This window comes from Eriocheir sinensis, chromosome 25 (genome assembly GCF_024679095.1).
Source record: "Eriocheir sinensis breed Jianghai 21 chromosome 25, ASM2467909v1, whole genome shotgun sequence".
Lineage (NCBI taxonomy): Eukaryota > Metazoa > Arthropoda > Malacostraca > Decapoda > Varunidae > Eriocheir > Eriocheir sinensis.
In genome coordinates this window covers 15,733,502-15,760,934 of record NC_066533.1, presented here as the reverse complement: position 1 = coordinate 15,760,934, position 27,433 = coordinate 15,733,502, and the positions used below count along the sequence as shown (strand labels likewise).

The 27,433-nt window shown below is 44.3% G+C and overlaps 1 protein-coding gene across 9 annotated transcripts in view; it reads right to left on the bottom strand.

Annotated features, from left to right (window-relative positions):
* The window catches only part of LOC127003480 (titin-like), a 39,845-nt gene extending 14,392 nt beyond the window's left edge, over positions 1-25,453 (bottom strand). The window contains exons 1-10 of one of the 9 annotated variants that reach the window (XM_050870214.1): positions 25,287-25,453; positions 16,952-17,087; positions 9,732-9,851; positions 8,362-8,658; positions 5,927-6,817; positions 4,706-5,205; positions 3,709-4,537; positions 1,646-2,062; positions 513-655; positions 1-93 (exon numbers count right to left, since the gene is read on the bottom strand). The exon at positions 1-93 is cut by the window's left edge and continues 229 nt beyond it. In XM_050870214.1, coding sequence (XP_050726171.1) covers positions 1-93; positions 513-655; positions 1,646-2,062; positions 3,709-4,537; positions 4,706-5,205; positions 5,927-6,817; positions 8,362-8,658; positions 9,732-9,851; positions 16,952-17,063 — 3,402 coding nt within the window. In that variant the 5' untranslated portion in view covers positions 17,064-17,087; positions 25,287-25,453. Of the gene's footprint in view, positions 94-512; positions 656-1,645; positions 2,063-3,708; positions 5,206-5,926; positions 6,818-8,361; positions 8,659-9,731; positions 9,852-16,951; positions 17,088-25,286 lie in introns of all 9 variants that reach the window. The other 8 variants (XM_050870216.1, XM_050870215.1, XM_050870211.1 and 5 more) reach the window with 8 other exon arrangements.
* Positions 25,454-27,433: the final 1,980 nt, after the last annotated feature.

The following is a 27,433-nucleotide window of genomic DNA, read 5'->3' as shown; positions in this document are numbered from 1 at the left end:
GGTCCGCGCCTCCACGTCCTTAGAGACCTCGTCCAGTCCAAGGATGGCCTCCAGCTTGTCCCTTGAGCGGACGGCGGAGGGCACCACGACTATCTGAGGGGGGGAGAAGGGGACGTGGACTGATGAAGGGGGAGGGTAGGATTGGACTCTTACTGGTGAAGGGGTATTAGGATTAGACTAGGTGGAAGGGGGTGTTACGGTTGACGTCCTGCTGGTGAAAAGGGAGGTGGGATTGGACTCTTAACTGGTGAAGGAGAGTTAGAAATGGACTCTTCTTCTACCTTCATTCATAGGGGAAGTCGTTATGGGGGTGTAATTTTACGTGTTTATTTTGTTTTTGCAAGTTTCTACTCCGTATTATCTACTACCACCTTCTCTACATACCCAACGACAACCGCATCCTTATCCTCATCCTCTACTTCCCTCTCGTCTTCTTCCCTCTCCTACCCCTATTCACTCTACTCCTTCTACTCACTCTCCTTCTTCCTCCTCCTCTTCCTTATTCATCTCACCTGCTCCTCCTCCTTTGGTACAGGCGGCGGAGGAGGGGGTGTCTTCGGCGCCTCCTGCTCCAGTACCGGCTTCCTGGGGGCTTTGGCGGCATCAGGCTGAGGGGCGGCAGCAGCTGGGGCCTCGGCAGGAGCTCCAGCTGTACCTGACGCAAGGGGGAAGCATCGTGAGTCACATGAAGAAGGGATGTATGCAGGTATGGGCCGCTGGTTAGGTTATGAAAGTCTACGGTGTTTGGTATTCATGTTTCACTTACTTTGGGAAGGTGGTGGGGTCATGCTTGCTCTCTCTCTCTCTCTCTCTCTCTCTCTCTCTCTCTCTCTCTCTCTCGCTCTTCTATAAGGGATGGTGTGAAGACTACTGGATGAAGAGTAAGAGTGTTGTGATCAGAGAAGTCAGGGTTAGTAAAACATAAATATTCGACAGCCTGGAAACGGGCACATGTTGAAAGTCGTGACGCGATTAATCAGTCTATGCGCAGATACTACAGTTCTGTGTGAGAGCGAAGAGAGAGAAAGGCAACGCAAAGACAAATTAGACCTGAAAGTGAGGACAAGTCAACGCATAGCCGAATTAGATCTAAAGAGAGGAGGAAAAGTTAACGAATAGCCGAAGTAGACATAAAAAAAGAAAAGTTAACGTAGCCATATTAGACATAAAGAGGAGGAAAAGTCAACGTATAGTTAAATTAGATCCGAAAAGAACGAAAACGGGGACATTATTATAATTTCTATGCAGTTATTTTTTAAGCAACGTTTAAATAGAGATAGCCTGCATAAATAGACGCATAAGAAGACGTAATAAAGAATCGATAAAGAAACAAATTTACGTAAAGCTCCGTTGAAAAATAGCTCAGACAACCACGATCAAAGCACCTCATTTTCTTTACAAACAAAACATAATCAAAATTTAACCGGAAACCGAAACAAAACCATAAAAAAATTCGACATGTCTAATCTAGGAACATCTTATCATGCTGGAAATAAAAAGATAATCATTAACAAAAAAAATACGTTGAGTTAGCTTCGGTTAGGACATTTAGAAGTGAAGGCGAGGGCGATAATGAGATGAGGCGATAGAGATGCTGCCTTGGGAGATGAGGAGATGAGGCTGGATGCTGACCGCTCTCCCACACCTCGAGTACGGCGCTCCACTCCTCTTCTCTTCTCTACTTTCTCTTCTCTTCTCTCTGTTTTCTTTGTTTTCTTTTCCTTGTTCTTGCTTCTCGCGTCTCGTTTAACCTTGTTTTGTTTATCGTCTGCCTTTTTCTTTGTTTTTTCTTCTTCTTTCTTTGTTTTTTGCTTTTTCTCCTCCTTTTCTTTTTGCTTCTTTTCTTCCATCTTCGGTTTTTGCTTTTCCTCTTTCTTCGTCTTCGTCTTGGTTTGCGCCTTCCCTGCCTTCCTCTTCTTCTTCTTATCCTTATCTCTCTTTCCCTTATCGTCTTTATCAGCTTTATCATCGTCCTCGTCTTCTTCACCGCCTTTTCCGCCCTTGACGCCACCAGCATCATCATCATCGTCATCGTCATCATCTTCATCCTCACTCTCGTCACCTTGATTAGGGGAAGGGATGCAGGTGAGGGAACAGGTAACACAGCACGCCACTCACACCTTTGCTCACCTTCCCTGAACTGAGAGGGCATTGAATGAAGGGAGAAATCAGCAACACGGGGGCACCAACAATGACGGTCTTGGAACATTGTTGGATTAGGGAAAGTTGGGTGGAAGGAAACTGTGTAGAGTCTCAGTGCTAATCTTATATGTCATGTTCTAACACTCCCGAGCACCTTAACCTACACTGTCTTGCCTTGTCTATATTGTCTTGCATCTTGTCCTACACTAAGAAGACAGTGGACCAAGGAAGTATATCAAGGAGTTCTAGCAGTGACGTTTAAAAATACTGGTTGGTTGGATTTTAACGAAAGAATAAATTTGAAACATATCAGTGTCTGTCTTTGAGTTACTTTAAAATCTTCACTCTCAATTCTTCTTTCACATTCTCTAGACTACGACGAAATTAGCTTACGGTTGTGCTTTAAAGATTATCAACAGCTACAGTTTAAAGCCATTGCTGCAGTTATTAAGTTAAAAGACTAATAACAAGCAAATGATGTCAGTTTTTAAGTCATTACTAATTAATCTTTTCTGTTTCATCTTTCCTAAAACTCATGAGACTGAAAGAATATTAGGTTAAGAGGTACTATATTAGCGCCATTCAACAGTACCAGTTTTTATGCTATTTTAAGGTAAGACTACGGAGTGTTTGCAGTGCTGGTCTTGAAGTGAGCGAATCTGAATCATCACCACATCACTGCGAAGGGCATTGGATTTAAGGCGATACCATAAAACTATAGTCCGTTTCAAGAGAGCTGGCTGGCCTCATCCTTCAGGGGTAGATTCGCGGACTTGGCATCATTGCTTGGGTGACGGTCTCTGCGATTGTATATATTTTTGTTATTCTTTTTATCTAGAACACTTAGCTGACATTACATTATTACTCAAAAATAGCAATAAAGGAAGTGAGAAAATAGAAGAAAGGAAAAGTTACTTGAAAAAACTAGAAGGAAAGACAAGGAATTCAGAAGACTAAAACACAAGTGGAAAACCAGTGAAAAAAAAATGTAAAGTGAAAACTGAAGAAGAAAAGAGTTAAAGCACAAGAACACTGAGTGAAAACAAAATCCGGGAGCCGTTGCAAAGGCACATCCCGGGACCACATCTGATCTGTGACAAAACTCTCCCCAACAAAGATAACTCTCGTAACAACAATAATCAACATAATAAATATTCGCCATGATCTGCGTCGCTCATTGGCTGTTGTTTACTGGATCTAACCTGCCGTGACATAGCCTGCTAACTCTCCCTCTCTTCATGCTACCACCTCACCCTAGCAATGATACCAACTCCACTAGTCCACCCCTGAAGGATTAGACCCGCCATCTCTCTTGAACCGATTTATAGCAACGTTCTGGAGTGAATCTTTACGTGCCTACGGAAATCAGTGGTAGTATAGGTTTGTTCTTGCTTGAGAGGGTGTTAGTGGTTGTTTGACATCGCGTGTATAGGGGGATGGAGGTGGGAAGGGGGTACGGGGCGGGATAGGGGGGTAGGCACAGTTACTAAACAGGCGAGCCACACACACACACACACACACACACACACACACGTTACCGCCACACACGCACACACACACACTCACCCTCAGCAGGAAATGTAGGCTTGGGTTCCTCGGGCTCGGGTTTTGGGGCTTCAACAGGCTTGGGCTTGGGCGCCGCGACAGGCTCAGGGGCAGGCTTGGGCTTGGCTACGGGCTCGGGCTTGGGCTCAGGCTTGGGCGCAGGCTTGGGAGCAGGTTCAGCTTTGGGTTCTGGCTTTGGTGCAGGCTTCTGTGCTGGGGCTGGGGCAGGCTTGGGTGCAGGCTCAGCTTCAGGGGCAGGCTTAGGTGTGGGTTCTGCCTTGGGGGCCGGTGCAGGCTTGGGTGTGGGTTCGACTTTGGGTGCAGGAGCAGGAGCAGGAGCATGCTGGGCGGGTGCCTTCCCCAGCTTGAGGTGCTCCTTGTGTGTCTGCCACGGCTGGGCCCACTTGGGGTCGCGCGGGGTGTCGTCCTTCTTCGTCTCGAAGATCAGCTTCACCAGCTTATCGAAGGGGCCGCCCATTGCTCCGTGCACCTGAGGCTTGTCCTCCTCCTGAGCCTTCTTCTCCTTCGCCTCGGCCTTGCGGGCGAACTCTGGGTGTGTCTGCCACGGCTGGGCCCACTTGGCGGCACGTTCTGCTTCCTTCACGGGGAAAATCAGCCTTACCAGCTTGTCGATGGGGCCGCCCAGGGCTTCGTACTTCACTGGCTTGTCCTCCTCCTGAGCCTTCTTCTCCTTCGCCTCGGCCTTGCGGGCGAACTCTGGGTGTGTCTGCCACGGCTGGGCCCACTTGGCGGCACGCTCTGCTTCCTTCACGGGGAAAATCAGCCTCACCAGCTTGTCGATGGGGCCGCCCAGGGCTTCGTACTTCACTGGCTTGTCCTCCTCCTGAGCCTTCTTCTCCTTGGCCTCGGCCTTGCGGGCAAATTCAGGATGGGTCTGCCACGGCTGGGCCCACTTGGCTGCACGCTCTGCTTCCTTCACAGGGAAGATTAGTCTCACCAGCTTGTCGATGGGGCCGCCCAGGGCTTCGTACTTCACTGGCTTGTCCTCCTCCTGAGCCTTCTTCTCTTTCGCCTCCGCCTTGCGGGCAAATTCAGGATGGGTCTGCCACGGCTGGGCCCACTTGGCTGCACGCTCTGCTTCCTTGACGGGGAAGATTAGTCTCACCAGCTTGTCGATGGGGCCGCCCAGGGCTTCGTACTTTACCGGTTTGTCCTCCTCCTGAGCCTTCTTCTCCTTGGCCTCGGCCTTGCGGGCGAACTCTGGGTGTGTCTGCCACGGCTGGGCCCACTTGGGGTCACGCTGGGCCACCTCCTTGACGGGGAAGATGAGCCGCACCAGCTTGTCGATGGGGCCGCCCAGGGCTTCACGCTTAGTCGTCTTCTCCTCGACGACATCCTTGGCGGGCTTCTTCTTGAACTCCGGGTGTGTCTGCCACGGCTCGGCCCACTTGGCGGCACGCTCGGCGGCCCACGGCCCGAAGATCACCCTCACCAGCTTGTTGACGATGCCCGTGGCGGGGGCGGGGGCGGGAGCGGGTTCCTTCCTGGGTGCGGGTTCTGGAAAAGATGGGAGACTGGGTAAGGAAGTGCTCTCTCTCTCTCTCTCTCTCTCTCTCTCTCTCTCTCTCTCTCTCTCTCTCTCTCTCTCTCTCTCTCTCTCTCTCTCTCTCTCTCTCTCTCCCCTTTCTAACACACACACACACACACACACACACAGGGCAACAAACAAACACACCGAGCAAAAAAAAGTAAATAAAACAAGGTCAAACAAGTTCAAGACCAGCAGTGTTGCCAACTTTAACACCCCCACCCACCCACCCCAAAAAATAGCCCCCTCCCCCAAAAGAAAAAAAAAACATCAACAAACACCACGATGCATAACAAACGAGATAAAAAAAAAAAACAAGAGTGCACTTCCAGGCGGGAGAAAAAGAGAGAAAACGAGGTCAAAACAGTGTTGCCAGATACTGTTTTGTGTGTTTAATTTTGTTTTGTTTTTCTCTTAACCGGAGACTCGACCTTGGAATGTGAAGGGAGGTCAGGCGTGCTCAGGCGAGGTCATGTAGGGACAAATCAGGTCATTCCGGGGTCATTTGTGTGTGGAGGGTCAAGGTCACTTTTCGCTGGGGAGGGGGGCGAGGGGGGGGGGGGTCGTGCGTGCCAGTATAAGCGAGTGTGACCTCAGGGAGTGAATTGAGGTCAAGGGTGATGTTAAGGGAAGAGGAGGAGGAGGAGGAGGAGGAGGAGGAGGAGGAGGTCAGTTGGTACGTGACCTTACTCGCTGCTGGTTTCATTTCCTCTCTTGGTTCTTCCTCTTCTTCTTCCTCTTCTTCTTCTTCTTCTTCCTCTTCTTCTTCGTCTTCATCTTTTTTTTCTGTTGGTTCTGGTTTTTCTTTTTTCTCTTTTTTTGTTTCTTTGACGGCCACTACCTCTTCTCCTTCTTCTTCTTCTTCTTCCTCTTCTTCTTCTTTTTCTTCTTCTTCTTCTTCTTTCTCTACCTTTGCCTTAGATTTGGGTTTTGGTTTCTCTTCTTCTTCCTCTTCTTCGTCTTCATCTTCGGCTTTTACTCTTTTCTTCTCATCTCTTTCTTCCTTCTCTTCCTCCTCCTCCTCCTCCTCCTCTGATACCTCCACCACCTTCTTCTCCTTCACCTCTTCCCTCTTCTTTTCCTCCTTCGGTTTCTCTTCCTTCTCTTCTTTCGCTGGGGCCTTTTTCTCTTCCTTTTCCTCCTCTTCCTTCTTCGGCTTCTCTTTCTGCTCCTCTTTCGCTGGGGTATTTTTCTCTTCCTTCACCTCCTTTTCCTTCTTTTCCACCTTCTTCTTTTCTTTCACTGGGGCTTTTTTCTCTTCCTTCTTCGGTTTCTCTTTCTCCTCTTCTTTCGCTGGGATCTTTTTCTCTTCCTTTGCTGGGGCCTCCTTTTTATCTTCTTTCACCTCCTCTTCCTTCTTTGTCTTCTCTTTCTTCTCTTCTTTCCCCGGGGTCTTTTTCTCTTCCTTCACCTTCTCTTCCTTCACTGGGGCCTTTCTCTCTTCCTCCACCTTCTCTTCCTTCTCCTCTCTCTTCCCTTCTTCCTTCGCCGGGGTCTTTTTCACCTCCTTCTTCTCCTCCTCCTCCTCCTCTTCCTCTCGCTCCACTTCGCGTCTCTTCCTCACCTCCTCCTGGGCGGCTTCTGGGAGAGGCAAACACTCACTCGCTTCATTGTTTACACATCACAGCTTTTGTTTGTACGCGACTGGCCTTTGTTGACTTTACTCGAGGAAAATAATGAAGTAAAGAGAAGTGGAGGGAAAGCCAATTGTGCTGAGCCTGGTGCTGTTGTTGTTGCTGTTGTTGTTGTTGTTGTTAATGTTGTTGTGTTTTGTTGTTATCGTTGTTGTTGTTCCTCTTGGTGTTGCTACTATTTACTGCTAAGAGGTAGAATTCTTTTTTTTTTTTTTGTTTGTTTGTTTGTTTTAGATTGCTTAATATTGTTTGGCTATTGTTGTTGTCGTTGTTGTTGTTATATGTACTTTCGGATGCTACTATAACAGATGATACTACCACTACTACTACTACTACTACTACTGCTACTACTACTACTACTACTACTACTACTACTACTACTGCTACTGCTACTACTACTACTACTACTACTACTATCACAGCAGCAAACCATTCCCACTGCCACAGCAAACATATACTACCTCTCCCTTTTCTCCCCCTCTCTCTTTCCCTCCCCCATTTCCTCCCGTCTCCCTTCCCAACACAAGCACCTAAGTTCTCCTAAGTTCTATATATCTAGCGGAGTTTGGTTCCTTAAGAGTTTCATCTGCCAGTGGTTCTAATACGTTTATGAGAGGAGTTATAAACGTGTTCTATTTAAGCATGTTGTTTTTATGTATGGTTGAGGTCTAATGAATGGGTCTGTCTAAGGTGGTTCTGAAAAGGTCGTGTCCAGCAGGGGTTATGAATACTTTCCGGAATGCGTCATAATAGAGTGTGTCTGGCAGGGGTTCTAAAAAAGGTTAAATTCAGCTAGTTTCTAAAGTTTCTAGTTAAACTCTAGATTCGTAGAGCAAAGAAAGCGACTACAGGGCAAAAATAAAATGTAAAAAAGCCCACTAAGCACAAATCTTCTAAAAAGGTTAAGTTTAGCTAGTTTTCAAAGCTTCTACTTAAGCTATATATGTTTTTTTTTTTTATCCACCAAAAGGCGTATCTTACAGAGCAAAGCAAAATTATATCTCAAAATCTAAGCTCTAAAATAAACGTCTATTATAGGAAGCTCCAATCTAAAGGGTTCTACAAAGGTTCTATTTAGCAGGATTTCGGGGTTCTTAAAGGTTATATCGGTGTTATTTAAGGTTCTATCGTGGTTTGTAACAGGAAGCTCTAGTCTAAAGGGTTCTACAAAGGTTCTATTTAGCAGGATTTCGGGGTTCTTCAAGGTTATATCGGTGTAATTTAAGGTCCTATCGTGGTTCGTAAGGATATATCGGGATTCTCAAGGTTCTATTGGGGTTCTCAAGGTTCTATCAGGGTTCTATCGGGGTTATTTAAAGTTCTATCGTGGTTTGTAAGGATATATCGGGATCCTCAAGGTTCTATCGAGGTTCTGTCAGGGTTCTATCGGGGTTCTATCGGGGTTTTATCAGGGTTATATCGGGGTTCTATCAGGGTTCTATCGGTGTTCTATCAGGGTTCTGTCGGGGTTCTATCGGGGTTCTTACTCACCAGGGGAAGCCTTCTTTTCGGGCTTCTCCTCCTTGATCGGTTTCTCCGGTTCGACTATCTTCGGGGGTTCGGGTTCTGCGGGTTCTTCCTCCTCGGGTTCTACTACCTCGGGTTCGGGCTCCTCCTCCACCTCCTCTTCCACCACGGGTTCTGGTTCTGGTTCTGGTTCCTCAATTACTGGTTCCGGTTCTGGTTCCGGTTCTACTATTGGTTCCGGTTCCTCGATTATTGGTTCTGGTTCTGGTTCTTCAATTTCTGGTTCTTCTTCAGGAGCCTCTTCGATCTCTGGTTCTATAGCTGAGAGAGAGAGAGAGAGAGAGAGAGAGAGAGAGAGAGAGAGAGAGAGAGAGAGAGAGAGAGAGAGAGAGAGAGAGAGAAGAAAATAAAATATCAGCGAATAAACTGCGCTCTTATACCTATACAAGTTGAAAAAGACACGTTATTTATGCTTCACACCCAAAATTCCCTTTAAACACCACTATAAGTATCCAATTCTGAGCAACTTGTGTACGTAGGGATTAAGGTGGTAGTGGTAGCGGTGGTGGTTATCATAGTGGGTGGGTTCAGAAGGTGGTAGATGGGTGAGTAGTAGTAGTAGTAGTAGTAGTAGTAGTAGTAGTAGTAGTAGTAGTAGCAATAGTGATGATGTTCAGTGGTAGTGGTGATGGTGGTGGTGGTGGTTGTGGTAGTGGTGATGATGGGTGGAGGAGGCGGCGCTCACTATAAACTTTGGGTGGCAGTCGACAGGGGAATGTTGGCAACCATCTGAAGGTCACATGGGACGAGGCGGTGGTGGTAGTGGTGGTGGTGGTGGAGGGAATGTGAGTTGGTAGGTGACTGTAGTAGTAGTAGTAGTAGTAGTAGTAGTAGTAGTAGTAGTAGTAGTAGAAATATAGTTAAGGTTTGTCAGTAGTCATGTGGTGTTGTCAGCCAAGTGTAATTACGGTGTTGAGGCCAGGTGTTGCAAGGCAGGTGTAGGCCAGGTGTTGTAGGTCAGGTGTAATATAAGTGTGTCTAAGCCAGGTGTAGGTGTATGTGTCTGAAGCCAGGTATAATGTAAAACAGGTGACATTGTAGGTGTTGCAGGGCAGGTATCAGGTGTAATCAGTGGAGTCATAGCCAGGTGTAATTATAGGTTCCAGGTGTAATGTAGGTAAAGGGCAGGTGTAATCATAGAAGTCATAGCCAGGTGTAATTATAGGTTCCAGGTGTAATGAAGGTAAAGGGCAGGTGTAATCGTAGGTGTCATAGCCAGGTGTAATTATAGGAGTCATAGCCAGGTGTAATTATAGGTTCCAGGTGTAATGAAGGTGAAGGGCAGGTGTAATCGTAGGTGTCGTGGCCCAGGTGTCACGCCCCGCCACACTCACCGTAGTCTTCCACGTCGATGTCCTCTGAGGGCGTCTCCCCTGCCACGATGGCCTTGGCGGCGAGGTTCCTGATGGTGGCGTCGATGTGAGGCTGACACTCCCTGTACGACGGGTTGTCTCCTGGGGAAGGCGCGGCAGAGGTGGGGAGAGAGGGGAGAAGTGTTATGAGCGGTTCACTTGTGGTTACGTTAATACTTTTTAAGATTAATGTTTGAGTTGGTTTAATATACGTCAATAACCTAACTAACAAACTAATTAAATAACTCATCAACTATCTGACTAACTAACCAACTAACTGACTGAATGACCAACTAAATAGATAAAAAAAACTCAATTTCAAAGTTCTTTCCTTCGTTTTGGTTACTATAAGAACAAGTTGTCTCCTACAGAAAATTTGGAAGAGCAAGCAAACGTGTAAAAAAAATAATGTTCTGTGCTAATTTTGCTATTTATATATTTTTTTTTCATATACGCGAAAGCCCTCCGCATAAAATTTCCCTCCCCTTATTGTTACTGAAACGTGTGTATCCCATCCCTAAGACATTTTCCCTTTTGTACTCAGTTTTCTTCCCCTTCCCTCTTTCCCCTTCCCTTTCTTCCCCTTCACTATCAAAACTTTCACCCTTTTCCTTCCCTTATGTAAACCGAAGGAGACGAAGATTACGAAACCCCATTTATTTGTCAAAGGTACGAGTGAAAAGCCAGAAAAGTGCATATCTTTCCATCCCCTTTTCTCCTTCCTCCTCGCAAAGAGTCAGGAATAGTTGAGTGTTGGCAAGTTCATTTCCCTTCTGTTAGTTGCAAGGTCTGTTTAGGAGGCGAGGAAAAGAATGCGGATCTAGAGTGTGTTCTCCTTTTCCTCTCTCGCTCTCTCTGCCTTGACGAAAGTTCCAAAATCTACAATCACACCTGGCTTAGAAACACTTATATTACACCTGCCTTACACCTGACTTGCAACACCTGCCCTTCAACACCTTAATTACACTTGGTTCAGAGAAGACGAGACTAGGAAGACGCCGCTTCGTTGTCGTGTTGTTAATATCGGAAGGTGATTTAGAGAGAGAGAAATGGAACCAGAAACCGATAGATATTGACAGTAAAAGAGGCAGAGAGAGATACAGGGACGGAGACACAGACAGACAGAGGCAGAGAGAGGGAAAGAAAGAGACAGGCAAAGAGATAAATAGCTAGACAGACAGAGAGGCAGAGAGAAAGAGACAGACAAACAGATAAATAGACAAAGAGAGAGAGAGGAAGAGACAGAGACACAGATAAATAGATAGACAGTAATAAAGACAGAAACAGAGGCAGAAGGAGAAACAGACAGACAGATAGATGAACAGACAGAAAGAGAAACAGACAGATGGATAAAAAGACAGAGAGGCAGAGAGAGAAATAGAGAGACAAGCAGAAAGAAAGGCAAAGAAACAGACAAAGACAGAAAAAGACAGACAGGCAGAAAGAAAAAAAAAAGAAAAAAAGAGAGACAAACTAGATGGAAAGGAAAAAAAAGACAGAGAGAGGAAGAGAGGGAGATCGTAGGGAACAAAACCTGACATCTATTTTTACTCAACTTTTACCTCGCCCCCTTCCCTCCCCTTCCCCATCCTCCCCTTCCTCCCCTCTCCCTAAAGCGGGTTAGCCCTCACAGCGGGGCGAAAGACAGGTATTACAACAGGCTCTTCGGGGTGACGTCAGGAGGCGGTGAAGCGTCCATCAGAACACCGCTGAATAAAAGAAAGGGAACACGCTGCGCCAATATGCTTGTTTTTCTTTATATATGGAGGATTTATTTTTTTCGAGTTTTTTATTTTGTTTTTTCTTTCGGTTATTTATATTTCTGTTTAGGGAGCGTCCATCAGACCAACTCCGAATAAGAGAAAAGGAAAATGCTGGACCTATATTCCTTTTTTTACATATGAAGTTTAGTTTTAATTTTATTTATTTATTAATTTATTTGTTTATATACTAGTGGGATAGTCCTAGGAAGGATTTTTTGTTTGTGTGAAGAGGTTCAGTTATTCATTAAGTTTTTTTTTTCAGAAAGTAGTAGCCGTTTGAAAAAGGAGTAGTTTTTTTGAGTAATGGGTAATTATTTATTTTATTCTCAGAGGGGAAAGGTTTTATTTTGGGAGGGAAGTGTTTTTTTTTTAAGTGGAACATGTTTTGACAGGGGGAAGTTCTTGAATTTTTTTTTTTTTTTAGAGAGAGATGTACAGTATTCCTTTTTTTGTATTTAGAGTTCTTAGGTAAGTTTAGGGGGTAGAAAAAGACAGGGGTTAGTACAGTTTCTTCTTCCCAGTCTAAGGAAAGAAAGGGAGCGACGTTTTTGCTTATCAGTCTAAAGGAGAATTATATATTACACGAAGACTTTTATTTTCCAACTTTCGCTTTCCGGTCAAGGTGGCGCCGCTGTCCGTGTTTATATGTGTTCTCGTTTCTACCTGAAGACGTGACAAGCGGCAGGTAGCTCGCGCCGGCTCCTAATTGATATTGTTTGTTGCTTTAGTCCAGGTGTGTCGAGGAACTTATTTGCTGCAACTCTTTCTAATTATTTTTTTGTTTGTTTGTTTATGGTGTTTTATTTATAGTTTGGTATGTATGTTAATCTGTTTGTTTGTCTATACATCCTTCGTCTATCTATTTATCTATCTATCTATCTCTATACCTGTCTGTCTATATCCTTCTATGTTTTTATCTATCTCTATATCTATCTATCAGGTCATCATTTATATTTATCCTCCTCCTCCTCCTCCTCCTCCTCCTCTTCCTCCTTTCTTAATTCTTTTCCTCCTTCCCTTCCTCCTCCCTATCCGACTTTACACACACTGGGTTTTTTTTTATTTTTATTTAACGTATTTTAGATTAAGCAAATTTGTGATACAGTGTTAATGAATAAAAAGCGTTGCCTGTATGTGTGTGTGTGTGTGTGTGTGTGTGTGTGTGTGTGTGTGCCGGGAGTCAGCTGGCGGCAGGGCTAAGAATAGACCAGTTTGGGGTGACGAAAAAAAAGGCAAAGAAAACGAGGTTGTTGACGTCATCTATGGACACGGTTGCCAAGTTTCTCTCTCTCTCTCTCTCTCTCTCTCTCTCTCTCTCTCTCTCTCTCTCTCTCTCTCTCTCTCTCTCTCTCTCTCTCTCTCTCTCTCTCTCTCTCTCTCTCTCTCAATAATAATAATAATAATAAGGGAGAAATTAATACATGCTTTCGTTTTCTATGCATGAAATTTAAGTGTTAGAAGAGGAGGAGGAGGAAGAAGAGGAAGAAGAAGAAGAGGAGGAGGAGGAGGAGGAGGAGGAGGAGGAGGAGGAAGAAGAAGAGGAAGAGGAGGAGGATTAAAAAGGGGAGGAAGAATAGAGAAGGGAAGAGGAGATTAAGAGAGAGAAGGGAGAGAAGAGAGAGAGAGAGAGAGAAGGGTAAGAGAGGAAATGAAAGAGAGAGAGAGAGAGAGAGAGAGAGAGAGAGAGAGAGAGAAATGCCATGACAAGTAACGACAGTTGGGGATTATTCTTCCCTCCTTCCTTCCCCTTCCCTTCCCTTCCTCCTTCCTTCCTCTCCTTCCTTCCCCTCCTTCCTTCCCTCCTTCTCTTCCCCTCCCTTCCCTTCTTTCCCTCCCTTCCCTTCCCCTCCCTTCCCTTCCCCTCCCTCCCCTCCCCTTCCCTTCCCTTCCCTTCTCCTCCCTTCCCTTCTTTGCCCTTCTTTTCCCCTCCCTTCCCTTCTCCTCCCTTCCCTTCTTTGCCCTTCTTTTCCCCTCCCTTCCCTTCTCCTCCCTTCCCTTCTTTGCCCTTCTTTTCCCCTCCCTTCCCTTCTCCTCCCTTCCCTTCTTTGCCCTTCTTTCCCCCTCCTTCCCTTCTCCTACCTTCCCCTCATTGCCCTTCACTTCCCGTCCCTTCCCTTCTCCTCCCTTCCCTTCTTTGCCCTTCTTTTCCCCTCCCTTCCCTTCTCCTCCCTTCCCTTCTTTGCCCTTCTTTTCCCCTCCTTCCTTCTCCTCCCTTCCCTTCTTTGCCCTTCTTTTCCCCTCCCTTCCCTTCTCCTCCCTTCCCTTCTTTGCCCTTCTTTCCCCTCTTTCCCTTCCTCCTCAATCTTCCCCTCCCCTCCCTTCTTTCCCTCCCTTTCCTTCTCCTCCCTTCCCTTCCCCTCCCTTCCCTTCCCTTCCCCTCCCTTCCCTTCTCCTCCCTTCCCTTCTTTCCCCTTCTTTCATTATTTCCCTTCCTTTTCCTTCTTCCCCTCCTCTCCATCCTTTACCACCTTTCCCTTCTCCCTTCCCTTCCCATTCTCTCCCTTCTTTTCCCTTTCCCTCCCCTATTCTTCCTTACTTCCTCTCCACTCCCTTCCTCTCACTCTCCTTCCCTTGCCTTTTTCTCCCTTCCCTTTCTTTGTCATTTTCTTCATCTCCTTCCTTTCTCTTCCGTCATCCTTTCCCTCCTTCTCTCATTCTTTCTCACCCTCTCTCCCTCCTTCTTTTTCTCCCTCTCTCCCTTCTTCCCTCCCTTCATCCCTCCAAGCAATCCTACTCTTTTACATTCTTCCTCCAAAAAGTTCAGAACCGGTCAATGAACCAATACCTCCTTCTCCTCCTCCTCCTCCTCCTCCTCCTTCTGTCTTCCATTTTGTCCCCTTCCTCCCTCCCTTCTTCCTTCCTATTCTCTTCCACCTCGATTTTATTCCACCTTTCTTCTTTTTTCCTCCTCCTCCTCCTCCTCCTCCTTCCCTCTTCAACTTCCGGCTTCTGCTTCACCAACCTTTTCTTCCTCCTGCAACGCCTCCTCCTCCTCCTCCTCCTCCTCCTCCTCCTCCTCCTCCTCCTCCTCTCTATTGTCTTCCCGTGATTCATTCGTAACCGCACATTTTTGTTTTCCTCCACTCACCCGGAGAGAGAGAGAGAGAGAGAGAGAGAGAGAGAGAGAGAGAGAGAGAGAGAGAGAGAGAGAGAGAGAGAGAGAGAGATTAACAGCACAGGTGGTGAGCAGGTGTTATGATACATTCCGGATGCTATTAAAGTTTTAGAGAGAGAGAGAGAGAGAGAGAGAGAGAGAGCAGAGGGATCTTGATCAACAGGTAAATATAGACTTGAGTGACACGCCGATCAACAGACACACACACACACTCTCTCTCTCTCTCTCTCTATCTATCTATCTATCTATCTATCTATCTATCTATCTATCTCCTAAATAAATAATCAATACAAAAAATGCGAAAAATGAAAAAATCAGAGAGAGAGAGAGAGAGAGAGAGAGAGAGAGAGAGACCCAGTAACACAGACAACCTTCAGAGCTGGCACAGTACCAACACCACCTGCCAGGAATCGAACCCGTGCACACTAACCGGCAGCTGAGAAAGTTACCACACTCCCCCCTTCACCCTGTTCTCCTTAACCTCGTCACCCTGCTCCTCCTCCTCCTCCTCCTCCTCCTACTCCTCCTCCTACTACTACTACTACTACTACTACTACTACTACTACTACTACTACTACTACTACTACTCATTATATTACTACTACTGCTTATACTAATCCACTTCCTCTTCCTCCTCCTCCTCGTCCTCCTACTCCTACTCCTCCTCCTAATACTACTACTTCTTATACTACTAATACTTATTCTACTACTCATACTACTCATTAGCCTACTACTACTACTACTATTTATACTGATCCACTTCCTCTTCCTCCTCCTCCTCGTCCTCCTCCTCCTCCTCCTCCTCCTCCTCCTCCTACTCCTCCTCCTACTCATATTACTCCTATCCTCCTCCTATTAATACTAATTCTTATATTAATACTTATACTAATCCTCCTCCCTTCTCTCCCTCCTCCTCCTTCATCTCCTATTCCTCCTCCTCCTCCTCCTCCTCCTCCTCCTTCTCTTCTTATCCTCTATTTCTTCCTTCTCCATTTGCCTCTTTTACTTCCCTTATCTTGGTACAATTTTTTATATACCATTAACATTATTTTTGTCCTTTTTTTGGCACCTGGAACCGGTATCTTTCCCTTAAAGCACTTTCTTCTCAAAACGCCCATTTGATGCATGATATATTTTTTTGGAGGGGTTTGTTTGGAAGATTTCAGAATTATCAATAAAAAGTGCTATGTTTCTTTGATTCAGCACAGTTTAACTCATTATTTTCCATCTATACATCCTCTTCTACAAACAATAAGAAATACTGTATTGATTCATTTCACTACCCTTCCTTCCCACCCTCGGTCATCGCACACTAACAGCTCAACTATTCACCATAAAAAAATGAAAACTACTCTATTACTTTATCTAAACCCATTACCAACTCTGTATCCTCCCCTAACCCCTACAATCAAAAACACTATAAACGCCTTGACCGCGGATTTCCCACAAGAAGACATCAGCAAGTTACAGGAATGGAACAAAAAGTGGCTGCTACAATTCAGTGAGGAAAAATGTACGGTCCTGCACATTGGGAGAGGATATCCAGCATACCAATACCACATGGGAAACACTCCACTATCCACCACAGAAGCAGAGAAGGACCTGGGACTATATGTTACCAGGCTACCAGTGAAGGGATATCCAGCATACCAATACCACATGGGAAACACTTCACTATCCACCACAGAAGCAGAGAAAGACCTTGGACTATATGTTACCAGGCTACCAGTGAAGGGATATCCAGCATACCAATACCACATGGGAAACACTCCACTATCCACCAAAGAAGCAGAGAAAGACCTGGGACTATATGTTACCAGGCTACCAGTGAAGGGATATCCAGCATACCAATACCACATGGGAAACACTCCACTATCCACCAAAAAAGCAGAGAAAGACCTGGGACTATATGTTACCAGGCTACCAGTGAAGGGATATCCAGCATACCAATACCACATGGGAAACACTTCACTATCCACCACAGAAGCAGAGATGGACCTGGGACTATATGTTACCAGGCTACCAGTGAAGGGATATCCAGCATACCAATACCACATGGGAAACACTTCACTATCCACTACAGAAGCAGAGATGGACCTGGGACTATATGTTACCAGGCTACCAGTGAAGGGATATCCAGCATACCAATACCACATGGGAAACACTCCACTATCCACCACAGAAGCAGAGAAAGACCTGGGACTATATGTTACCAGGCTACCAGTGAAAGGCAAATCCGTACCAATCGCAGCGGACGGATAAATCATTTCAACAACCGTCTACCCAGGTCTTATCCCCTAACCCAACCCTCCTTTTCTACTCACCTAACACAGGGTAGAGGGAGAGCAGCAGGAGGGAGAGGGTGAGCAGCATACCCCCAAGCATGATCTTCCGCAGTCCTCCTCCTCCGCCGCTGCCTCTGTCGCCCGGAGCCATCTTGCTGCCTCGCGGGTCACTCCCCTGCGACGGACAGAGAGGGAGAATGTTAGCGCGCACCCACGGAGAGGCAGGTTAGTACGATGAGTTAGGAGAGATTTTTACATAGATTTACATAGATATTCAGACAATGCAGACCCTATGGAGAGAGAGAAGAAAGAAAGAAAGAAAGAAAAAAAGGAAAGAAGGAAAGAAATGTAAGCGCGCACCCACGGGGAGACAGGTTAGTACGATTAGAGATTTTTACATAGATTTACATAGATATTCAGACAATGCAGACCCTATGGAGAAAGAGAATAAAGAAAGAAAGAAAGAAAGAAAAGGGAGAATGTTAGCGCGAACCCACGGAGAGACAGGTTACTATGGAGAGATTTTTACATAGATTTACATAGATATTCAGACGATGCAGACCCTATGAAGAGAGAGAAGAAAGAAAGAAAGAAAAGAAAAAAAGAAAAAGAAGTTGAAAGCGAGGATAAAATGGCCAATGTTATGCAATGCAATTCATGATGTCGCGTACACATTAAAGAGTTGTATTTGTTGTTGTTGTTGTTGTTGTTACTGTTGTGTCCAGTCTTTTTTTTTCTTTTTTTCCTTAATATTTTACCTCCGGATTGGGATTTTTTTGGCACGTTCTTGCATTCCCTCCGCGCATTCTTCCTCCTCCTTCTCCTCCTTCTCCTCTTTCTCCTCCTCCTTTTCCCTTCCTTCTTCTCTTCCTCCTCCTTCACTTTCTCCTCCTCTTCCTCCTCATCATCATCATCCTCATCCTCTTCCTTCTGCTCTTCCTCCTCCTCCTCCTCCTCCTCCTCCTCCTCCTTCTCCTCTTTCTCCTCCTCCTTTTCCCTCCCTTCTTCTCTTCCTCCTCCTTCACTTTCTCCTCCTCTTCCTCCTCCTCATCATCATTATCCTCCTCCTCTTCCTTCTACTCTTCCTCCTCCTCCTCCTCCTCCTCCTCATCCTCCTCCCCAAATTAGTCCCTCTCTTACCTCCCATTTTCTCCATTAATCTGTGACACATATTTATGGTAAGAAAAAAAGAGGAGGAGGAGGAGGAGGAGGAGGAAGAGGAGGAGGAGGAGGACTCTCTCTCTCTCTCTCTCTCTCTCTCTCTCTCTCTCTCTCTCTCTCTCTCTCTCTCTCTCTCTCTCTCTCTCTCTCTCTCTTTTCCCTCTAATCCCTTCCATTCTTCTTTTTCCTCCTGACGTAGATATTCTGATAAGGGAAGAGAGAAAGAAAGGAAGAAGGGAAGAAGAGGAAGGAAGGAGGAGAGAAAATGGAAGTAGGGAGAAGAAGGAAGGAAGGAGAATGAGACAGATGGAAAGAGGGACGAAGGAAGAGAGAGGAGGAAATTGATTGGAGGGAGAGAGGAGGGAGGAGACTGTGAAAGATGAGAAGGGAAAAAAAGAGGAGGAAGAATGGAGGAGGAAGAAGAGGAGGAGGAGGAGGAGGAGGAGGAGGGTGTCATGCACTGCCAAGCTCTCCTTCCTTCCCCTCCTTCCCCCTCCCCCTCCTGCCTTCTCTCCCCTCTTCTTCTTCCTCACCCCTCCCTCTCTTCTCACCCTTCTCCCAACCCATCATTCCTTTCCTTCCTTCACTTCTTCCTCCATCTTCTTCCCTTCCTCTCTTTCTTCAGCTCATCTCCCTTTCCCTTTCTTTTCCTCTCCTGTCTCCTTTATCTTTCTTATCTTCTTTTCTTCTCTTTGTCTTTCCTTTCCTTCTTTCTCACTTCCTTTCCCATCTTTCATCTTTTCCTTTGTTTCCTTCTTCCCTTTCTTTCTCAGCCTTTCCTCCATCTTCTTTATTTCCTTTCTTCCTCTCTTCCTCTCAACCTCTCCTCCTCCTTATTCTCTCTTTCCTTCCTCTCTCTCTCCCTTTCGTCTTTTTCTCCTTCTTATCCTTCCTTTCCTTCCTCTCCTCTCATCTCCTCATCCTTTCTCTCCTGTCTCTCCCCCTCCCTTCTTCCCTCTCCTTCCTCTCTCCCTCTCTTACCCTTTCTTTCCTTCCTCTCCTCTCATTTCCTCATCCTTTCTCTCCTGTCTGTCCCCCTCCCTCCTTCCCTCCCTCTCCTGTCTCCCTCTCTCCACTCTCCCTCTCACCTGTGGACGAAAGATGATGTGGCTTCCCGTGAGGAGATGTGGCACCGTGCCAGACCCACACCCGGCACTGTGTCACCACCATCACCACCACCACCTTCACCACCACTGCTATTATTGTTATCGTTATTGCCATCACCACTATCATCACCACCATCACCACTATCATCACCACCATCACCACTATTGTTATCACCATTATCTTCATCATCTCTTCTACTCATCATTACTGTTGTTATTATTATCTAGAAACTCTTGCATCATCATCATCATCATCATCACTACATCTTTCCATCCTCCTCCTCTTCCCTATCTTCCTTTATCCCTCTCTTCCTCTTCCTTATCTTCCCTCATTCTTCTCTTCCTCTTTTTTTTATCTTTCATTATTCGTCTTTCCCTCTTCCTTACCTTCTCCTATTCCTCTCTCTTCCTCTTCCTTATCTTCCCCTTATTCGTCTTTCCCTCTTCCTTAACTTCCCTTATTCCTCTCTTCCTCTTCCTTATCTTCCATTATTCCTCTCTTCCTCTTCCTTCTCTTCCCTTTTTCGTCTCTTCCTCTTCCTTATCTTCTATTCCTCTCTTCCTCTTCTTTCTTCCATTATTCCTCTCTTCCTCTTCCTTATCTTCCATTATTCCTCTCTTCCTCTCCCTTATCTTCCCGTGTCCTTATCTTTTCTCATCCCATCAACACCACCACCATTGCAACCATCACTACCATCATCACCATCACCACCATTTTCTTACCCATCACCTTCACTATTTCATCATTAACTTCACTATTATCTTCATTTTCTTTACTGTTGCTTGGGGAGTTTATGTAAATTTATAGGCGGATGCAAAGTCTTCATGGCGGTAATATTTTAAAGTTTTTTTGTGGTTAAAGATTAAAGAATTACGTAAAAACACGGAGCGATGGATTTAAAAGTTAGGGATAGTCAATTTTAGCGAAGACTTTAATATTTACGTACGAAGAGAATATTGGGCGAGTGTCTCATAATGTTAGTTAGTATGCATGGGATAGACGCTTGCAAGAAAACGTTTAATTCACACGCAGCGATGGATTTAAAAGTTAAGGATAGTCATATTTAGCGAAGACTTAAATATTTACGTACGAATAGAGTAGTGGACGAGTGAGTATAGTTAGTTGACTGTCATGATAGTTAGTATGTATACGATAGACGCTAGAAGAGGAGGTGGAGATAGACAGATAGATAGATAGATAGATAGATAGTTAAATAGATAGTTAATTGACTGTCATGATGTTAGTTAGTATGTATACGATAGACGCTTGCAAGAAAAGGTTTACGAATTAATGAAGAAAAGAGGTTGAGATAGATAGATAGATAGATAGATAGTTAAATAGATAGTTAGTTGACTGTCATGATGTTAGTTAGTATGTATACGATAGACGCTTGCAAGAAAAGGTTTACGAATTAATGAAGAAAAGAGGTTGTGATAGATAGATAGATAGATAGATAGTTAAATAGATAGTTAGTTGACTGTCATGATGTTAGTTAGTATGTATACGATAGGCGCTTGCAAGAAAAGGTTTACGAATTAATGAAAAATAGAGGTAGAGAGTTAGAGATAGATAGATAGATAGTTAGATATATAGAAAGAGAGAGAGAGAGATGTGAAGTTTTTTATGTTCTTATTTTTCTATTCACAACTTTCTTATCAGTCTCTACACCAAAAAATACTACTACTACTACTACTACTACTACTACTACTACTATCAACAACAACAATAGTCATACAGTACAAAATCCAAAACTAGAAGCAAAACACTTTCTTTTTTTCTTTTTCTTTTTTTTTCTTTTTGTTTCATTAAAAATAGAACATATGTCTTTAGGGAGGACGAGAAAACAATATATGCAATGTCTGTTTGTTTGTTTGTTTGTGTTGTTGTTGTTGTTGTTGTTGTTGTTGTTCCTCTCTCTCTCTCTCTCTCTCTCTCTCTCTCTCTCTCTCTCTCTCTCTCTCTCTCTCTCTCTCTCTCAGGTGAGCGGGACAGGTGTTACTGGTGGCAGCGCCGATCCAGGTAATTAATGACCAGCGGGACCTGACCTGAGAGAGAGAGAGAGAGAGACCCAGTGACATGTAGTTTGCACCGAAATGTCCCTGTGTTACAAGCTCTTTGGCACTGTTGCTGAGAGAGAGAGAGAGAGAGAGAGAGAGAGAGAGAGAGAGAGAGAGAGAGAGAGAGAGAGAGAGAGAGAGAGAGAGAGAGAGATGCATATTTTTAGGTAACTGAACTGCACAAATCAAGGTCGCAAATAACGGGTTTGTTATCATTATTACTATCATTACTACTACTACTACTACTACTACTACTACTACTACTACTACTACTACTACTACTATTTCTACTACTACCATCATAATTTACATGTTTTTTTTGTTTTTTTTATTCTGGTTCATTCTTTGCCTATATCTATATTTTCTTTTATTCCATTCTCATTTATCCCTTTCTCTCTCTCTCTCGCTCTCTCTCTCTCTCTCTCTCTCTCTCTCTCTCTCTCTCTCTCTCTCTCTCTCTCTCTCTCTCTCTCTCTCTCTCTCTCTCTCTCTCTCTCTCTCTCTCTCTCTCTTGATTATTGCCTCAAAACACATTTCCCTTCTTAAATAAACTCTTTTACTTGACTTTATCTCGTTCCTTTGGCTCTGTTCCGTCTTTCAATCATCTTTCCTCCTCCTCCTCTTCCTCCTCCTCCTCCTCCTCCTCCTCTCATATTCCTCTGTTCCATATAAGCCGCGGGAGGAAGGGAGGGAGGGAGAAGTAGTTTAGCCAAAGACATTCATTTTTCTCTGTCGAACATTTGAATACCTGAAGTTTCATTAGTAGTCACAGGTAAGGTTACGTGTATATTTGTATTACGCTGATTACCTGTACTACTACTACTACTACTACTACTACTACTACTACTACTACTACTACTACTACTACTACTACTACTACTACTGCTACTGCTACTGCTACTACTACTACTACTACTACTACTACAGCTCGAAAGTTTAATTAGGGTTAGAGTCTTAAGAACCCAATTAGTGTCCCCCAAACTTTATTATGAACTTTTTTTAGCTTTATTTTAATACATTAGTTTTCCCTCTCTCCCTCCCTGGCAACAAAGAAAATGGAGTGAGTCAGGTTGGATATTTGTGAAGGAGGAAAGGCAGTGAGCGTGTGTGTGTGTGTGTGTGTGTGTGTGTGAAGTAGACTTTTCGTTTATCTCTAACACACACACACACACACACACACACACAGGGCTGTTTATACCCCTTGACTAATGAAAGGTCACGCAAGGTCACTATCCCATCACACGAGGTCACTCAAGTAGGGCCAGAAAAAAATAACCTCTCTCAACCTTTTTTTTTCTCTCTAGTCTTTTTTCATATTTAGTCAAGTGAAAGTTAAATAGTTCTTCGTATCTTTAATTTTTGAGTCTTGTGTTTCTCCATCTCTAGAATGCAAATATTTATACTCTTATATTTATTTACTTCTCTTTTCATCATTATTTCTATTTGATTTGCTTATTTTATCAAGTTTATTTATTTCCTCGTTGTCTTTATTTATTCATTTATTTATTTTTCTTGCTATCTCTTCAATTCAAAGCTTGTCTTATTTCGGAAACTACCATCCGTTCGTTAAATCAATTGTCGTTCTTTTTCTATACTCGTTGCGGTTTCGGTCGTCATACCCAGTGAACAGACGGGCATACAGTGTTAGTAATCTCAAAGGCCACAGGTATACACAACGTCTCACCTGTCTGGTTTTCTGTGTATCGGGGTTTTAAGGGGAGACTAACTAGATCGCACCATCGATACCATATGTGTGGATAGAGGGATGGTCAGAGATAGCAAACGTATGTGGAAGGGAGGGTCAGTATATCGCAAGGTAGTACTTCTGTGTGTGTTGAAATTTTAAGGGCAGACTAGCTAGAATGAACCGAAGATAGCATATGTGTGGAGAGGGAGTGTCTTGGTATTGAAATTTTAAGGGCAGACTAGCTAGAATGAACCGAAGATAGCATATGATTGAAATTTTAAGGGCAGACTAGCTAGAATGAACCGAAGATAGCATATATGTGTGGAGGGGGAGTGTCTTGGTATTGAAATTTTAAGGGCAGACTAGCTAGAATGAACCGAAGATAGCATATGTGGGTAGGGGGAGTGTCTTCGTATTGAAATTTTAAGGGCAGACTAGCTAGAATGAACCGAAGATAGCATATATGTGTGGAGGGGGAGTGTCTTGGTATTGAAATTTTAAGGGCAGACTAGCTAGAATGAACCGAAGATAGCATATGTGTGGAGAGGGAGTGTCTTGGTATTGAAATTTTAAGGGCAGACTAGCTAGAATGAACCGAAGATAGCATATGTGGGTAGGGGGAGTGTCTTCGTATTGAAATTTTAAGGGCAGACTAGCTAGAATGAACCGAAGATAGCATATGTGGGTAGGGGGAGTGTCTTCGTATTGAAATTTTAAGGGCAGACTAGCTAGAATGAACCGAAGATAGCATATGTGTGGAGGGGGAGTGTCTTGGTATTGAAATTTTAAGGGCAGACTAGCTAGAATGAACCGAAGATAGCATATGTGGGTAGGGGGAGTGTCTTCGTATTGAAATTTTAAGGGCAGACTAGCTAGAATGAACCGAAGATAGCATATGTGTGGAGAGGGAGTGTCTTGGTATTGAAATTTTAAGGGCAGACTAGCTAGAATGAACCGAAGATAGCATATGTGTGGAGAAGGAGTGTCTTGGTATTGAAATTTTAAGGGCAGACTAGCTAGAATGAACCGAAGATAGCATATGTGGGTAGGGGGAGTGTCTTCGTATTGAAATTTTAAGGGCAGACTAGCTAGAATGAACCGAAGATACCATATGTGTGGAGGGGGAGTGTCTTGGTATTGAAATTTTAAGGGCAGACTAGCTAGAATGAACCGAAGATAGCATATGTGGGTAGGGGGAGTGTCTTCGTATTGAAATTTTAAGGGCAGACTAGTGAAACGAAATTGTCCCGTTTTGGCGTTGGCTCCCGCGGGTCCATTTCTCCCCTCTGCTCTGCCACACACTCCCAACTACCTATTTTTTCCTCTCATATGTTACCTATAGCTTACATATGGGAGGAGGAGATAAGTGTTGGGACTGTGTGGCAGAGCAGAGAGGAGGAAATGACCCGCGGGAGCCTACACCAGACCGGCCTCGATATATTTGGAAGACAGTAGCTAGATCCTGAGTAGCATATATGTGGGAAAATGGGAGTGTCCATGTATTGAAATTTTAAAGGCAGACTAGCTTAACTGAACCCTAGACAGCATATGTGTGGTGGGGAGAGGGTCAGTCTATTTTAAGGTACTATAGAGTGTAAATGAGGGCTTGTCTGTCTCTCATTAGCATCACAGACCAGTTGGCAAGGGCGATAAAGTCTGCGTAGTTTTGTATCCGTTTTGAATACGTGAGAACCTGCCGGCGATGAGTTAGTGAGTGAGTGAAGGAGATGAAGGAGGGAGTGGATGAGTGGGTGAGTTTAGGAACGGAGAGGATGAGTAAGTGAATGAATGAGAGATATGAGTGATTGAAGGAGTTAATGATATGCGAAAGAATGAGGAAGAGAGTAAGCCGGTGAGATGAGTGAATGAGTTGATAAGTGGATGAGGAAGGGAGTTGAGTGATTGAGTGGATGAAGGAGAAAACTGACCGGCGGTGTGACTGTAGGTTTAAAGGAGTGGATGATAAGAAAATGGATGAGGGAGAGAGCAAACCGGCTAGATGGGTGAGTGAAGGGAATGGTGAACGAGTGGATGAGTGGATGAGAAAGGGAACTGAGTGATTAAGTGAGTAAGTGGATGAAGGAGAGAAATTGAGGTGGTGGTGATGACATTAATAACAGAAACAGTGTGAATAATGTGAATAGTTTAGCGTAAATGATAAATAGTGAAGTAATTGTGGTTATAGAAGAGTGGATGAAGGAGAGAATTAACCGGCAATGTGATAGAATGATTAAAAGAATGAAAAATAAGAAAGAATGAGGAAGAGAGCGAACCGGCTAGTCAGTCAACACCACTATTCGCCAAGACGGAAAGGTCACGCAGGCTTGGCAGGTCAGCAACAAGTAGGGCGACCTTGACCTACCTATAGAGAACCTCAAAAGCAGAGAGTACAGGACAGCAGACAGGCAGGCAGCAGGCAGGTTGGCGGGCAGCAGGACGGGAAGGTCTTGCTCACACCACATACACACCCACCACTGCCCAACCTCACAAACCGCCCTTGGATACCCTCACGCCCTCTCTCCCTCCCTCGTGCCCTCCCCTCCGCCGCCCCTAACTTGGCTCTCATACCCTCATACCATCATTCCTCCTCCCCAGTTGGCCCTCTTCCCTCAAATCCCTCCTGCCCTCTCTTCCTATGCCCTCCTCCTAGACCCTCTCTTGGCTCTTGTCCCTTTGGCAGCCTTCCGCGCGGCACCTGCCCGGCTTAGCTCCAATATTACATCACGGCAAGCCAGTCCCAAGCCAGTCAAGCTATCCACTGGTTTCCGCTGCTCTAGACCTGTTGATATGCACTGGTTTTGGTTCTGTAGTCGCCTTTTTGTTGTTGTTGTTTTTTCGTTTTCCTGATTATGTCCCGTTTTCTGGTGCAAGAGTTGGCTGCTGCTTTCACTGCCATATTTTTTTTTTTTTTTTCGTTATGATGAGTATTCTTCTTTTTCTTCTTCTTCTGTCAGTTCTTCTTTTGTATTTCGTTGATATAGTTTTTTTTCTTCTTTTTCTGTTGGTTTTACTTATTGATTTCGTCCTGATAAGGGTTTTTTTCCGTCGTCTGTTCCTTTTTCTTATTAATATCGTTCTGATATGATTTTCTTTCTCCTTCTGTTGCTTCTTCTTACTTATTTCGTTCTGATATTAGTTTTCTTTTTCTTTTATCCTTCTATTTTTATTTTTGTTGCCAGACCTAGCCAGTGTATTGCATCATCTTTCCCTTTCTCTTCATGTACCTATTCATTTCTTCCAACTGTATATTATTTACCTTCATCCTTCCTCCATTCGTCACAACACCAGAGTTTTCTTCTTTTTCTTTTTGTTACGAGACCCAGCCAGCATACAAGTGCATCATCATTTCTTCCTTCTTTTTCATGTATAGTCATTCATTTTCTTTCAACTTTATATTATTTACCTTCATCCTTCCTCCCTTCGTCACGGCACCAGAGTTTTCTCCTTTTTCTTTTATCCTTTTCTTTTTGTTACGAGACGTAGCCAGCATATTCCATCATCATTCTTTTCCTTCTTTTTCATGTAGCAATTCATTTTCTTCCAACTTTATATTATTTACCTTCATCCTTCCTCCCTTCGTCAAAGCACCAGTTTTCTTCTTTTCCTCTTATCCTTTTCTTTTTCTTTTTGTTACGAAACCTAGCCAGCATATTCCATCATTTTCTTCCTTCTTTTTTCATGTAGCCATTTATTTTCTTCCAGCTTTATATTATTTACCTTCATCCTTCCTCCATTCGTCAAAGCACCAGAGCCCAGACACCCACTTCGGTTTTCCCCTTTCCCTTTGTTTCTCATGACTCAACTCTCTAAATCACCCAGCACCATGTCACTGCTAAAACAGGACTAGATCTAAAAACTCCCCCTCGCGGACCTTTATGAAGCGAACAAGTCCATTTATTTAAGTTGCACCTAGCTGCTTATCCCATCCGGTGCTCAGTTTACAGTCCTGCTTGAAGGGAAAACAGAAAGAGGGTGAGAGCGGGGAGCGCGCAAGACTGAGAGAGGGATAAAAATGACTCCTGTAAAAGCAGAAACAGGATTCTTTATGTAAACACTCCACTTCTGTACGGCTCTGAGGAACACCGCCATCGATACGCTTTCGTTTCACTGTTATTTACGTTGCGTTTATTTTTTTTATGTTCTTCCTTCACCTAAGCAATATTTTTCAAAGCTGATCGAGTTAACTTCCGGACCCTTACGCCACCTCGATGCCGCCTCTGTTCTGCGGCCCTTGCTGTTCATAATTTACATCAATAACCAGTGTCGACTCCATAATTTCTTTGCTAAATTTGCTGAAGACGCAAACATTGTTAACTCAATCCTGTCAGACCACGACAGACTAAGACTTTGAGATTTGTCTAGAATTTCAGCTTGTTTTTTTTTATAAATGGGAGTCTTTTTTTTAACATGGATTAGTGACTGATTCTTCAGGCTGGAAGATAATATAACATTTGTCAGTATAACATTTATGTCTTGCACACAGCTAATAGTGTATGCTCCCAACTTTAC